We start from the raw sequence: 16,125 nt of genomic DNA on the forward strand, positions 1-16,125 counted from the left end.
CAACCTGCGAGATTCTGTCCTCTTATTATTGAAAGAATACTTTATTGTTTTAAATTTCAAAACACTCAACGTTTTGCCATTCTATGAACAATAAGACAGTAAACACAACAAACCTTATGACACATGAAATCAGGGATCGAACTGAAAATAAAAACAAAAAAACTGAAAGAAATTAACCCACCACCAAGTACTGAAAAAATAATAAAAAAAAATATAAAAGGAAGCAAAAAAATACATTTATTTGGAAACTATTTTTGTGTTACATTTTTTCATGTGAACATCAATTTGAAATCAAATTCAATCCCAGACTATGGAAAAAATCACTGCATTTTTGTATCCAATACAAATTGTTGTAATTGTTCAATAATTTGTGTATTGTCAATAATTCATCTCATATCTGTTCCCAACATACATGGTCCAACAGCACAACCAGCTATGTTACTAAACAGTCTTTCTCTATACAGTAAACTGGTGCTACATTACATTTCAGCTTGAAAAACGAATCTAATTAACCCAAACAAAATAAAAAGGACTAGATGCTCCTTTGATCTGTTTTTGTGAACGTTAATTTAAAGTGTGCACATCTTTTATAATTTTTTAGTGGTATAGTTAAGTCAATAAGGAGTTTAGCACCGTTATTTTGTCTTTTTTTAATCTAGGAGTTTGCACCTATTCCACTTCAGTAAACGCAGAGCTGCTGCTGAGCCTAGATGACAAGGTCCTTGTCCACATCCTCTGCAAGACAAAAGAAAATCACACTGTGAGAAAGGATTTGCAGCAAGATAACACTTTTATTTCTGCACCCGTTTCCTTCTCATGCTGTTTGTGTTTGTTTCTGAGCCTACTGTTGGCAGTGAAAATGGAGATGTCACTGATCCAAAGATCAGCATGCCCAAGTCAACGCTGCTCTTCACTCTCGCGGCCACTCACGCTCTTTGATGCCGAAGCAGTCGGCCCACTCCTCCAGGGCGATGTACTTGTCGTTGTCGGCATCGCACTGCTCAAAGAAGCGGGTGGTGCAGTGCTCCATGGGAATGAGGGGGGCGCGCAGGGGAGCCAGCTCAGTGTGGGACAGATACCTGCAACACACAGGCACACGCACACATACACACACATATGCACACAGACACACACATGGAAGTGCACACATAAAAACACACACAGATGGAGTTAGACCAGGTGGTCATCATTGTGGTCAGTTTCTTCTCTGTTTTTTAAGTGTCCCTTGGGGAGGTTTACATGGGTCTCTTTACTGTTTTCCAGAAATCACACCTTATGTTCACTGTTGACAGCCTTGGAGCCATAAGTCACAAAGTCACACAGCTGTGCTTAAATCAGTCTGGCTGTAGTGTCATAGAACGGTACCATCATACCACCCAGTACCACCCTGTGGTGGTCTGACACCCAGGTTACCATACTATAGCAACTTAACAACGGTCAGGAATATAAACACCCAGAGCAATTACATCACCAACAGATTTTGTACGGAGGATGTCCTCTGCCATTGTGAGTCACTGTGGTGAGGAAAAGGAGGCGGAGCCATAGGCCACATACCCATCGATGGGGTGCTGGTCGAGCTGGCCGAACTGCCAATGCACGGGGAAGATGTACATGTTGTAGTTCTTCTCGAAGTCGTGGGCCAGCAGGTCCAGGGAGTGGTCGCCAGCGTGCAGCCTCTTCTCATTCTCGTAGATCTTCTTCACCTGTGAGGGCCAGGTACATGTGACACATGCTTTAGAGCATTGCATCACATTGCATATTATCTCAGCAGACTCTCTCATGTAGAGACGTCTTTTTACATATAATTTATTTATATAGCCTGATATTTACTGAGACAGTTTGGGGTAAGCAACTAGCCTGAGGTTAAGATAGCAGTTCCCCATATGGGATTCGTACCAGAAAGATTTTTTTGGATTATGAACCTGGTTCTTTACTACTGTGCCACACTACACCGCACTGCTAACCACAGATAAGATGCCATCATGCAACCTGTTGCTGTGCCAGGGTCTTAGAAAATATGCATCTACCTTGGAAAACAAATCAATACCCTGACACAGTTTTTACACTCTGCATACAATGTACTCTACATAAGACCACTTACTGTATCTAGGAAGACTAGCACTGCTTGAGATTACAAATTATGATTTCATAAGGACTAAACTATTGTAAAAAAAAAAGAGAGACATTATTGTGACTAACAGTATTAATAATGTGACCTGCTTCACATCTTTCATTTGAATTTGCAAATTCATTCTAATGTGAGTACCCCGAGGGAGTACCCCCTTTTGCAGCATGCACACATCATAATTTCCTCTAGTTTTATGATTATAACAAAGGCATAGAATGTCACTGTTAGAACATTATTCAAAGTATGTGAGTGCTAAAAACCTACTGCTTCAAATCTGTCTTCTATATAACTGAGAGGTAAAATATTTAAATAAATCCTGCCTGAAGGGGACAGAAGACCACCACATTGTTTGAATATAGTAACAAGTTCTTTTATGGTTCCCCAAATCTCAGGTGGTCTCCCTTTACAGGAACAATTTGATTATTTTGTCTGTTACTTCAGATAAAATGGCCATTGGCGCTGCTTGTGTCATAATCAGTTGGTGGAGGGATCTTATCTGTTGCAATTTGCAATTCAATTACAAGGGATCTGTTTGCCTAAACAGCACCTGCCACCTCAGCAATAGATGCAGCTCATTTTTAGAGACAGGGGTGGCGGGAAAATGCTAATTATTCTGGCAAGGGTATAACTTCACACAATTCATATCACTACTTATTCAGCTACCTGTTTGCACTGAAGTTATTCTTGTCAAAAACACAGATGTTTTGGCTGATGGATATTGATAGACCAAGCAGGAGTGCTTATCTGCATACCTGTAACTGCAGTGAGTTTTACTTCTTTTTCATATTTTATATCCAATCTCCAGTTGAAGAGGAAGTTACTTTTGTTTGAAAAACATATGGTATGCTAACGGTAATCCACTGGTTAACTATTCTTTTCTTTTCAGAAGCAGTATGTCTCCTTCATTCCCTGCTCTGTGAATACAGCTATAGATAAGAGCAGCCCTACACAGAGCCATTTCTAACTGTCGGTGCCTCATAATGGCAGCGTGATCCCATCAGTCAGCCAGCTGACACCCTGGGGGGACATGGTTAGGTTTCTCCTGTCATTCTGTGCGGGCTCACGGAGATCAGGTTACAGACTGCTGCATATGGGAGGTAGGAGTGTGTTGCTGGGAGATCATAAGGTCTTTCTTTGGGTTTGAGGGGATCCTGCATTGCTAGGTTTTTGTTCCAGAACATCCCTAGGGAGGAGCACTGTTTTTCTGCCCTTACCTTTGAGAAGTTTGTTCAGTTCCAGGTTTCGTTTTCCATTCCCTGTACCTACAGCCTCATTCCTCAGTCTTCACAGTGAAGCTACATACTCTACACACCTTCACACCTGTGAAAGCAGGTAACAGTCTGAGGCAGGGTTTCCCCAGAGGAAAGGGGGCTCTGAGTACTCACCCTGAGCTTCTGCTTCTCAGTCAGCAGGTTGTGGTCCTCATCACGCTCATACAGGGTCACCAGCACGTTCTTCAGCCAGTCCCTCATGCGCAGGGGAAATTCGTTCAACTCATTGTCCACACAGGGGGCAATGTCTGGCAAGGGCACAGCACAAGGAGAGAGAGGGGCGCATGAGAAGCAGGAACCGGACATGTAGTAGCTATTAGGACAGCAAATAATGTTCTGCTGTGATCACGGCAACTGATCTGAAACCCTAACACTTACCTGAACAAAAAACTAATTTAAACTCAGATACACATTTTCCAGTCACAATGTCATAAATCACTTATATAATGCAGGACTATATACTCTGTTATCATCATGTATATTGTTGATTGAATTACATGACTAATAAATTGATCAATCACTAAATTTATCATTATGATATACAATACATGCACTCATTTTTAAATTCTGACATATTCACTGCATATGTGATTACTGTTTAGATTTTGGGGGGGTTGTTTTTTTCCAGACTCTGTAATGATCTTCCTGTTTTTCATGCTCTTTTGGCAGGTGCTTTAAAAATGAAGAAAAAAGTCTTTGATCCAGGTGCAGTGAGAAACCAGGCCGCATAGCCACGCACCTCTCAAGACTACAACTTCTCTGAATGGCTGACAAAGCACTGTTACTGCCAGGAGATGAAGATTTTAAAGAAGGGATTGCATTTCTTTGTTATAGATTGTGGAGTGGTTGCATCACTGCTTGAGGCGCATATTACCCACATTTGCAGGAGGGTTTATTTTCTTATTGGGTTTTTTGTCATAGTATAACATTTGGTTTCCTGACTCCCTTGTAACTTCTTAGCTGTGCTTGAATGTAAATTACAGTGGTGAAGGTTACTAAAATAGAGACACCCTAAAAGTAACAAGATCTCATTGGTGAGGATGAGAGATGAAAGGAAATGAAATGAAATGAAAAGAAAAACAGCACTCTTTGCATGTAATCCTGTTCAAAAGAATAGCTTCAACATGTAAGGTAAGGTACATGTAATGTAGATGTACCTGGTTAAGCCATGAGATGGTGATATTTTCTGTGTCCACTCTATGTGGAGAGGACCAGTGTGAAGGGGAGGGTTGGCTTTCAAAGAAGGGTTAAATTAGGACAGAGGGGGTAACCTCAACCTTTTGGTCAATGTTTTCTCACCCCTACTTAGCAAATATGTGTGCATTTCTCCCCCGCAGTGGTGGCTTATGGGTTTAGACAGAGGGGGGTTTTCTCAGAGCAGGAATACCTCAAGTAGCTCCACCTAGATCAATGTTTCTGTGGGGCTTTCACTCCATGCTCAGTGTTACTGGATCACACAGATATGGGAGAACCAATAACCAATAACTGGCCAAGAACAAAGACTGACAGTTATGTGGCAAGAACTGGCCAAGAACAAAGACTGACAGTTATGTGGCAGTATGAGAAGGTGTAAGAGGTTCTGAGCTGGTCATTAAGCTAAATTGGACCAACAATGAGCCAATGTAAATTTTCACAGGAAAAAATGTCCAACCAACAACCAACCAAACAAAAACGAGCTATCACACACCAGAGACAATGACAGGGTCTGGGTGGTGACAGAATATTGTGGCAAGGGTGTTAACATTGTTTTCTCTGCCTCAAAAAACCTCCATGATCCATGCAGTCATGTCCCCACTGCCCCACTGAGGTAGGCTCTACTCACATTTGCAGGGACCAATGTAGTCCAGGTGCAGCTTGCGACCCTTCTTAGTTCCCTCCAGGGTGCACTTTGTGGCAAAGAAGTGGCAAGAGGAGTCGTAGGTCTTGTTGTCTGTGCCACACACCTGCACAAAAAAGGCATACAGAGAGAGGGAGGGATTCTGAATTTAGAATAACTAAAGGTGTGAAACGAATAGGCAACTCCTAAGCGTTTGGACAAATGCAGCAGAGGCACAAACAAAACTTAACATCAAACAACATCTAAAAGGCTGCCTGGAATGCCAACAATATGTCTAGCTAAATATTGCACACAGAACTTCTACTGAGTCCTGGAAAGATACATGATACAAGGTGAGACAGCTATACAGTAGCAGTGAATTATGCCACTCAACAGACCAAAGAGAATGTATTTCAAGATCAGTTCCTCCTGCAGAGTTGAATCTATGGTGAATGGTTGCCCAAGGGAAGGGTGGAACTCTCTATACCACTTGCATTATGACACATGCTTCATCCGTGGTTGCCAGGATACTTACGTGCTCAAACTCTCCCACAGAGGAGGGGCAGGTAGAGGGATCCTGGCACACACACATGGGGGTGTTGCTGTCATCAACCTCACACACCTTGCCCTTCTTGCAGTGGTGGTTCAGGCAGGGGTCTGTAAGAGGACAAGCGAAATAAGCCATGCCTTTCCACACAATGTCATTTTAAATAAGCCATGCCTTTCCACACAATGCCATTTTAACCTTCAAAAACTGTGCAGAACCTAATCTTTGAATGCGCACATGTAACTGCTGAGTGTTCTTTCACTTCAGCTGTAGCTTAATACATTCTCTACTCATGTCAAAGTCCAATGCAAGAACTGCTATTACAAGTATTTGTGTTTGGCCCCCGAGAAAAGCTTGTGGCCAAACTGGAGCAAGTAATGCTTAGCAAGACTGAACAGATAATTAAAGCTGTGTGTTTTGAGACCCTTGTGCTCAAAATCTTTGGTCTGTCTGTGCTGCCCACACATAGTTTCCCCTCACAGTTTCCTCAAATGTTTAAAAGCACAGTAGATGTCCCAGGAGGCTGACAACTAGAGTACTAGAGACAAAATTAAACCTAAATTACATCAATTTCAAATATCTGTTGCCGATCAACAGTTTCAAGCAGAGGGTCTTCTAGAGCTGCGCTTCGACCTAGATTCAGTCAACCTGCAATATAGCTGTATGGCTTTACCATGCACATTTTTGTCACTATTCTTACATAAATTAATCAACTGACTGAAAATCTCCTGCTGTTTGAAGTAGAACATACCATGCTGTGAGTTTAAGGTAGCTAAAGCACATATAGTTCAAATATATTACATACTTTTCCTCATTTGATTAATCAAGTTGAGGCACATGACAATAATATCACCTATGGTATTTGAAGCCTCTGTGGATTTTTGGTGTAAGATGTAGCAAAGCAGGTGAGACACCTCTATCACTTTATTAGTGTCATCTCATGCAGAACAGAAAAGATGGCATGTGACATGGGCAAGAACAAAAAATGATGATGATGAAAAAAAAGACACTGCTACTCACTCTCGGTTTCTGTGACAACCTCCTCCTCCACCTCAATGGCCTCATCAAACTCTCCAGTCTCGACCTGGACTGGGTTAGCTCCCACCTCCGTCTCCTGGAGGAGCACATGGGTACAGGCAGGACAGATTTTTTTTTCTTTTTTTTACACTCCCTCCCAATGTCACGAGAATACCTCATATGACTAAATGACTAAAATATAAAGGTATTGTTATCTGTGTTCATATGTAGAAAAATGCACATAATATTAACATTTCCTTTTATGTTTTCAGTTGAAAAGGATCCACACTTTGTATTTTGACTGGTGGATTACTCTTAGATTTCAGGACAAGAGACAATATTGCAAATGAACAGTAATTTTCCCCTCTCACCTCAACAACTGGCTCCTCTTCAGTCTGGAAGACAAACACAATGTGACTGTTAGCCATGTTTTGGTGTGCTGGATCACATATTAAAATAAGATTTCAGTTCAACAGTCTTAATTAATATGACGTTATTGAATAGATAACTGAATAAATAAATATGTGAATTGTATAATCATCACGCCACAGTGATGTTGCTGTTCGTATACGCCTCATTCATTCCATCCTTATTCCATGCATGTGTCCTGCACTACTGCTGTTGTTTGTTGTAACACTGCTGTTGTTTGGTATTTGTTGTTGTCACTGTGACGTTGTATGCAAGCACTATGAGAGTCACAGGAACCGGAGTCAAATTCCTTGTACATGCAGAAGCATGCTTTGCCAATAAAGTCTGAGTCTGATATTTACCAAAGCATACTGACAAACATTTGATTTTCTCTATGTGAGTTGCGTCTGCAAAATGCTGTTAGTGGTCCATGAATAGACGCCAGTGGTTTCCCAGCTCATGCCTAATCTAGTTTCACTGTCCTCTGAGCCCTGCTGTCCTCATAACTGATGGCAGGATGTCTCTTACCGGAGCGGCCAAGGCCTTGCCAGCCAGGCACAGGAGAAAGATGATCCACACCCTCATCTTCACACTCAGCCTACAGAAAAAAACAATGGTAACCATCACTCACCTACTTATGCATGCAGTATTTTTACACTTCCTACAATAACAGCAGCACTAAAAAGCACAGTAGAGGACAACAGCATTGGCATGTGCCTCACATTTTACCCAATTATCCAGAACATACTATTGTACAAAACATTGCTGTCATTCAAAGTTTATTCTGTTTGTATCTTTGGCTACACTGTAGGCTTTTTCACATAAATAGCAAAACCACACTGCCTGGTGTTTCCACTTTAAAAGATAAATAATTAACACTTTTGCGTAAATGGTTTCCCCCAATAGAGCAACCACATGTCCAATATATACACAATGTGATGATGTGACAAAGGAATTATTAAGAGGTATACTTATGTAACAATGCGTGTAATAGCCTACGTAACATAAATGGATGAGAGGTTCAGAAATCAATTTTAGGCTTTCAATAAGTAGCATCGGAAAATAGCGGCAGTGTAGCATAGTAGTTAAGGAGCAGGACTCGTAACCGAAAGGTTGCCCGTTCGATCCCCGCTGGGACACTGCTGCTGTACCCTTGGGCAAGGTACTTAACCCACAGTTGCCTCAGTAAATATCCAGCTGTCTAAATGGGTAACATTGTAAAGAACTGTAACTTATGTAAGTCGCTTTGGATAAAAGCGTCTGCCAAATGAATAAATGTAAAATTAAATGCTTATGTATTATAAATGTACCATGCACACAGCAATCCATTGCACTAATGAATGTCCAACATAATGTTTTAGAGTTTATTCACTCCAATAATTACCCTTTGTACTCTTAACAGAGTAACAGCAAACCTGAAACCCTGAAACAAAAACCCAATACATTTCCAACCTGTTGCATAACTCCTCAGCTCCGCTCCTTTCGCCCTCACTGTATGACTGCACACATAGGAACTCTCAGTTTCTGCTGACGCTTTAACCTTGCAAAGTCTGCTTCCGATTTCAGAGCAGACTCTTTGTGTTAAGTCACTTAATGTCTGTTTTATTATTGAGCAGCCAGAGCAGAGATACACTAGATAAACCAATGCAGGACGTAGGTCAACCACCATATTTCGAGTTCAGCTGACCGATGAAGTGTCTGAAAGTTTACCTGAATGTTTTGAAATCCAACAATCCTGTACACTATTTAACTGGACACGAGAAATCATACACTATAATGTTTGCAATGTTACAATGTTTTCCTCAATTCTATAAGCATTGTAACATTACCCCTCTTATTGAACAGCCTTTCACTATACATGATGCCAGTTGTTCAGGTCATGCTTTCTGCCATTTTTCTGCACACTGAAAGATGAGAATTCTGTTTGCTCTGTTTCTGACAGAACACTCTTGTTTCAGTCCATAATGCCTCTTTGTTTCCGAAAATGCCTCACTAATCAATTGCCTGCTGTTCTTTCTCTTTACATTCTTTGTAGTTAAACATTGAGTGAAGCACAGTTGTTTGCAAGACGATCAAAAACCATAATGACGATGGCAGCAGTGGGGACTCTGAGTAATGTTAGCCTGATGCTGTCTGAATCTGTAATTACAATGAATTCTGAGGAGAGTGCACAGATCAAAGTCATTGTACTACTGTCTGAGTGGAACAAAATAAACAAACAAGGCTTTCAGTCAAAGTCCTTGTAGAGTCCTTGTATCTATTGTATCAAGTCAAATAAATTAAACACAAAATGCAGAATGAGATTAAGAACAACAATGAGGTCAATTAATTAACCAAATTGCGACAGTTGAAAGAGGTCTTATTACTTACTTCTCTATACTCTTCCTAATAGCCATGAGCTAAATTTATTTGAAATGTAGCGAATAATGCTTCGACAGAAAGTGACCGTTATCACAGCAGGTGACGGACAGAAGACAATGAATTTCACTGTGAAAAAACTCCATTTGCACTAAGCAAGGTGATGCTTAAGTGGTTTGTGCGGGTAATCTCAGTCTGTTTTCTGTTTCAGCCTACCGATGGAATGTGGTCAGGCCAGTGCTGTACAGGACGTGGGAAACTTAACATTCCACGGACCCCGGAAAGCATCTGAACACAGACCTTTGCACTCTGCTCAGAGGCGCATAAGATTATGCTTCATGGCTAACAGCCAAGCCAAAAACATTCCAGGCTTCCTTAGAGGAAGCAAATGAAAGTGGCTGCCAGTATGTTTGAGGAAAGCATTCAGCTCACTGCTAAAATGATGTTTTAGCTAACTAGCTCAGCAACCAGTTACAGGTATGAAATGCAAAATGACATGAGTTTATCTGTTCAGATAGTTGATGGCTGTGATAGTTGTGATGGATGTTCAGTGCTGTTATACTGAATGGTCACGTCCCAGCTAGAGACCTGTTTATCTAATATCTTCCAAGACTGCTGGCTGGAGCAGCAAATGACACATCACTATATGCCTCTCTCCTCTTTTTTTTTAAAGCAGGGTGATATTCCTGCATTCGCTGATGATCAAGAGATAATAATGTTTTCCCTGACGACCCACTGTCCAGGTGATTAGTGTTCTTTTCAGTGCTGCGAGTTACTTTGGTCGGGCTGTCCAATTTAGAGTACTCTTCCTAGTTAGTCAACGTAAGAGGCTAGCCATAATATTCGAACATATTTGTTGATCTCCAGCTATGGCTAACTATCTATCTAGACAGTTAGGATCAGAGATTGGATATAATGGTAGAATTGTAGCAAGTGAGCTAATTATCTACATTTGTTTAAAGTCCCTGGAGTACACTGACCATAAAAAAATAATTACCAGTCTTTGTACTATGAATATCAATAAGTGCATTTCCTGTTAATGGGAACTACCAAATAACAGTCTTTTTAGCTCAGCTGCAGAGTTTCCCTTTGAAATATTCACCACAGCAACTGATAAAAGGTTTGGTTTCATCACCTGTTTTTTTAGCCAGACCTTCTACTGCCCACACACACTGGGTGGCTCCAGCAAATGGACAGGCACTAAAGGATTCAGTGAGAACTGCCCGGTGTAAGTGAGGGTTAAGTGTGGGTCTGGTTTACACTGTGTGCACTGTGTTTCTAGCAAAATTGTGGCCTACTGTCATGGACCATTGACTATGGGGCACGTGTTGTCCCCATGACTGAATTCTCACAAGCCCACTGAGGGTACCCCCCCAAAGGGGCCAGTAAAGACATGTTTGCTGTGTATCCAGCTGGTCTGAAGTACAGGGAGAGGGACTGGCCAGTGCTGGCTAAGTAGCTGTACTGTCAAGGCAGAAATAGTTATCACTTTGCCTCTGTACTTTGGTTACAGAGAGAGGTTGGCTGGCTGTCATTCTTAATGGATCTGAATGTGGAAAAGTTTCTCCACACAAGGAATCCTCTTTCTCCACTCCAAGAGAAAGGGAAAAAATGCTAGTATTTCTCTGCATAAGCAGATTATATGAGTGGGTGGTGTGTGATTTCAGAACATGCATTGTTTACAAGCCAGAACGTCCGCATATGGCTTGGAGGTTTACTTCATTACCAGAATCAGCCATTTAAATATATATATATATATATATATATATATATATATATATATATATATTATTTGCAACAAAGCCACAGCCATCAGCCTCAGGAAATGACCTACCTAATTATAAAATAAATCATTTTATTTGGATAGCTGCTCTCATGCTCAAACATGGTACAGGTACAGAGACTCTACAGTAGAATAGGTCACCTTTTCCTAAAGTGTTTAACTTGGAAGTTTGTGGGTAAACAAACACACCTTTAATAACAAACACCATATGTAAAAAAAAATCCCTTTTATATCAAACTGAATTTTTTAGATTATGCACTCAACAGATGTCCCTCTGCATGAAATACACAGCAAAACATAAGAAATACTTAAGAAAAAAGTTGCTGATACAAGTTCCCTATACTTTTAATATACCGCAGGCCAGGGTTTACCATTTCCTGCACTACTTCCTTTGATCGGCTGGGTAGTTCTAACCAATTTATATGCAGTAATTATCTCCATAAGTCTTGTGTGATACCAGTTGTATGCTACAATCCAATTTGGAAACATGTTGAGAACATGCATTCTTTTCATGTGGCCTTCCTCTGCAAAATACATCATTTTTGATTAGTCTTACATGCCTGTTCTCCTCACAGCATTGCACAGAGGCACTTTGGACAAACATACTTTCGACATACTTTTCCTGAGGCTCCACAGAAACACCATTGGACTGTTTCAGAAAAACAGTAGGGAGAGGAGTGAGGTAAAAGGGGGACTACCTTTTGAGGTGTAGTTTTAACACTGTTGGAGTCTGAAAGTATTTTAAATTCTTTCTGTTCACTGCTGTGCTGTTCAAAGCTGTGCTGGTTATTAGCAGTGTGGTGTAGTGGTGGGGATCAGGGCTCATAACTGAAAGGTCGCTGAAAGGTTGTTACGGAATTGCTGTTGTACCCTTGGGCAAAGTGCTCAACCCAGAATTGCCTCAGTACATATCCAGCTGTAAAAATGTAAATGGGATGACAATACAAATTTAAAGGGAGTGACAATATCAACATCATCTCTGAGCGGATGCCAATATGTGGCTTGGAGGTCATAAAAAGTTCACTGAGAAGCCGGATCACACAGTAGATATGCATGTGTCACACTGGCTCAGAAAGCCAGTTCTAAATTACAGCTGTAAGTTTAAACACTTACTGACTTGTACTCATTTGTTGAAAAGCCTGAGATGCAGTCATTGGCTCTGTCCTGCCTGGGTAATAAAACACTGTGTGTCTTTGTAATCTTTTTGCTGTTGTTGTGTAATAGTATGATTTTTCTACCTCAGCTTATTTGCATAGTGCTGCAATCAGTTTTTCCAACATACCAGAAGTGTTGCAAATATTGAAAATGAACCATAGAAACTGACATGCAAACACACTTTATGGTCAACTATTTCTTCTCCGACAAGCATTTAGCACGACAGGAAACCATACTATGAATACCACAGCCTGTGCATTAAAATATAAAAGAGAAAGGGAGACAAAATTTGCATCTGCAACGGACATTTATTAGAGGCTGTTCCCTCTTTGTAGTTTTGATAATCTTTACTGTCTTTTTCAGCACCTGGACATTCTCTTAGCATTGGCAAATATATAGCACACAGAATTAAATCAAAGGCCTAACAATATCTGATTATTTGGGGAGTCTGCAATCTCCAGTATTGTGCCACTCCAGGGATATCCTTCAAAGAAAATAACAAACCCCAAACTTAATTATTTGTTTTCTAGGCCTTTATGTGTCAGTCTTTACATTAATATACATTACATTTGTATTATGCCATGCTCCATTACTAGCCTTCATTGTTAATTAAAGTATATTGCTCCCTTTTTCAAAACCTTTTACCCTTCCACTTGGATATTCTGTACTCTGATTGGCTAACGGATGTCCCACACCTTTATATTTGATTTTAGGAAAGCCTGGCAACATTCAGTCCTTTCATACCAGGGTTCTGACCCTCCATGTTACCAAAGAAAAAGCTCATTAGCCCTGTTCACACCTGTTTACTGTAGCATTACACAGCTGTGTGTAATGTCTACTGTTTGTGTTAAGGGTAAGGACAGCAGGCTCACAGAGGCTGAAACTGGAAGGCTGTACATTATTTCCTCCCTAATTTCTCCCTCTGATCTCACATTGTTGTGACCTTTAACCTTTGCTTTTACCTTTACTTTTTTTCTAGAATTATACTCTAGAATGTTTGTGAAGTGACTCACTGAAGAAGACTAGAGCATGCCGAAAAAGTAACAGTGGAGTGACATGAGCACTAGATCCTTTCCCCTGCCCTTCAGCTGATGTGTGGTAAGCCTTCTGGTGCAAAATGGCTGCCATGCTTCACTCAGGTGGAGGGTTTCACAATGGTGGTGGTTGAGGTTACTTCCCTCCTAACTGTAAAGCATTTTAAGATCCATGAAAGGCACTATTTAAATTCAACCCATTGCTAACATCACTATCAGAGAAGCTTGAAAATAATGCTGCTGAAATCCAGGACTTATGCCTGGAGAAGGAAACTAAGCTTCACAAAAGGGAAACATAGGAAGTTGAATGAATGATGGCCCCCATGTAACCTGAGCTCATGGGGCTGACCTTCTCAAGTTGGAGGGTTTTGATTCGACAGAGACCCGACAGCCCTTTTGAGTCACCGATCTCGGCTGCTCAGGAGGATCAGCAGGCTTGTTGTGTGAAACAAATCTAAATCCAATCCATTCCCAGACACACAGTGAACTCCTGATCTCATCTGAGCCAAGAAAAAAAAGTTCCTGCCAAATTCTTTCTCTCTCTTTCTGTGTCTCTTGTCTCTGCCACTCCAACAGCTCTGGCCTGTCAAGCCTAGTGTTACTTCTGAGGAGAGCTGGAAAGAGGTTCATGCAAACCTTTCCAACTGTCTGTTTTCTGTGGGTGTTGAGAGGGACTCTTTATGTGAAACTGAGGAGAGGGAAAGTCATATGCCAGTTGTTGCTTCAGTGAGGCCACCTCTTATTCTGGCATCCGGTTTCCCAGTACAAGTCTACAAAATGCTGTCCCTTTTCAGTCCCCTTCTGTGGATAATTGTGGGCATTCTGCGTGACTTTTCATTTTTCAGCCTGGCTAAACTCACCACAAAAGAGGCCTTTCTTGAGTTGAGCAACCCAAATTTCTCCTGTTACACTCACATCATAATGCTCAACAGCAGAGAGGGGAAGCCTTGAGGCTGCCAACAGAGGTCATGGAATGCGTCCTATAAATTGAGGATTTAGTGCACTCTGGAGCACACAGGCAGGCAAACAAGGACAGACGAACAACATTACTTGGCTGAATAGCCATGACACTGAAAGGTGGGTATAACATTACAGGTGGTTTCCCAGTTTGTCACTGTGACAGAAATACTTCAAGGATGAAAATAAACCAGAGAAAGTAGTTGTTAGTTGCATCCTTAACAGTGACACTTAACTGGTGACAAAAAGTAATACAATTATGAAAGAAGTTCAGATTTTTCTTGTTGCTATCTGCTCAGAGTAACTATATAAACAAAACACTAAAAAAGATCCCTGGTTTGCCATGTAGGGCCAGCAGTGCCTGTGTTATGGATGGAGGGGATAGACATCTGCACATCCTTGCGCTGCCCTTTGACAGCTGGGGGAGGCTGCCATGGCGACACACATTCCTTTAGATGTGAGTAATAGGGGGAGGGGCTTATTCAAATGGTGTAGCCTTTCCTCTTTCCTCTCAGGATTGGAGTAGCTTTTTCCACGACCACCCCCAGTTCCCCCCACCCCACAGCAACCCCCCTCCCCCTTCCTGCCTATGTGGCACACAATAGCTGAGCCGTACATTGTGCAGGCAAAACCTCCCCTTCTGTCCGGGCCAGACTGCATGTCGTGTGCCAGGAGAGTCTCCCCAAAATATTTCTGTTTTCATTTACTTCAGCTGATGTTTTGTTAAGTCAGCTAGGCATCTTTCAGTTTCACTAAGTTAAATACAAGAAGAACTGTAAAATGCACTAAATCCTCATCAAAACATGATAACTTAACTTGGCAAATAAGAAATGCACAATTATTTCAAGGAAAAGTAAAATCAAAGAACCTTAGACACTCCAAAACATTCATGATTATGCAATTATATTAAACTGCAAGAATAATCAAAATAGCAAATAACGCCACCCCAAAAATCTGACAATTTCAGCATTATATGCACATTCTACTAAAAACTGATTTTGCATTAAATTCTTGACCTAAACTTCCATTTAGTTATATTACATCAGAAAGTAACACCCCTCGCAGGTGTGGTTAATAATCCATTGGATAGAATATTTATAAAACAATCAAATTCACACCTCACTGTGTGCACATCCATATTTAAAAAGTAAAGAAAATGTGTTTATTTTGATGATTTAACGTCAGGTAAGAAACTAAAAGGTCTGCTTAATGCATATTTTTAGAGCTATTATTTGAAATCGCTGGCTCAACAAACACCGAGGAGCCACAACAAATCTCTGCTTTGCACTTAAACAGCCGGGCTGAAATTACTTAATAAAAAACAAAGAAAGTAGGACAGAAAGAATAAAGGGGAAATCAGATAAGAGTTTAAATTCCCCTTACCTTAAAGAACGTTGAGAGAGACAAACTGGAAAGAGGTCCGCAGTATCGGGGCCAGGGAGAATCTAACAGGGACTCTGCTAGTCCACACAGAGGGAGTTTGCTGTGGGATGGGTCATTAGTTATAGCCCCCCCTCTGAGCAACAAGTGGGCTGTCCTAAACTTAACTCCCTGTTCTTGGTAACCATCACAACCAGACATTTTTTGAGAGCTGACTCTTTTATGGCTAAGCAAATGACCCAGGTTAAGCTTACAAAGACAGCAGATGTGG

General features: G+C 41.0%; 1 protein-coding gene across 1 annotated transcript; it reads right to left on the bottom strand.

Moving 5' to 3' along the window:
• Positions 1-307: 307 nt before the first annotated feature.
• Positions 308-15,935, bottom strand: LOC118774770 (SPARC-like). The gene is made up of 10 exons (XM_036524252.1): positions 15,858-15,935; positions 7,716-7,785; positions 7,151-7,174; positions 6,783-6,876; positions 5,751-5,872; positions 5,222-5,342; positions 3,514-3,647; positions 1,555-1,703; positions 931-1,079; positions 308-735 (listed from the first exon to the last, which is right to left on the bottom strand). Exons 2-10 carry the CDS (start codon positions 7,770-7,772, stop codon positions 707-709), a joined length of 879 nt encoding a protein of 292 aa, XP_036380145.1. The 5' UTR covers positions 7,773-7,785; positions 15,858-15,935; the 3' UTR covers positions 308-706.
• Positions 15,936-16,125: the final 190 nt, after the last annotated feature.

This window comes from Megalops cyprinoides, chromosome 3, assembly GCF_013368585.1.
Source record: "Megalops cyprinoides isolate fMegCyp1 chromosome 3, fMegCyp1.pri, whole genome shotgun sequence".
Lineage (NCBI taxonomy): Eukaryota > Metazoa > Chordata > Actinopteri > Elopiformes > Megalopidae > Megalops > Megalops cyprinoides.

Bases quoted from the DNA above. Each gene is read 5' to 3' on its own strand.
- LOC118774770 (XM_036524252.1), bottom strand. From the start codon at position 7,772: ATGAGGGTGTGGATCATCTTTCTCCTGTGCCTGGCTGGCAAGGCCTTG. The intron at 5,343-5,750 runs GTAAGTATCCTG...TTTTTTGTGCAG, and splicing joins CTGTGGGAGAGTTTGAGCAC to GTGTGTGGCACAGACAACAA. The intron at 3,648-5,221 runs GTGAGTAGAGCC...TGCCCTTGCCAG, and splicing joins CTACATTGGTCCCTGCAAAT to ACATTGCCCCCTGTGTGGAC.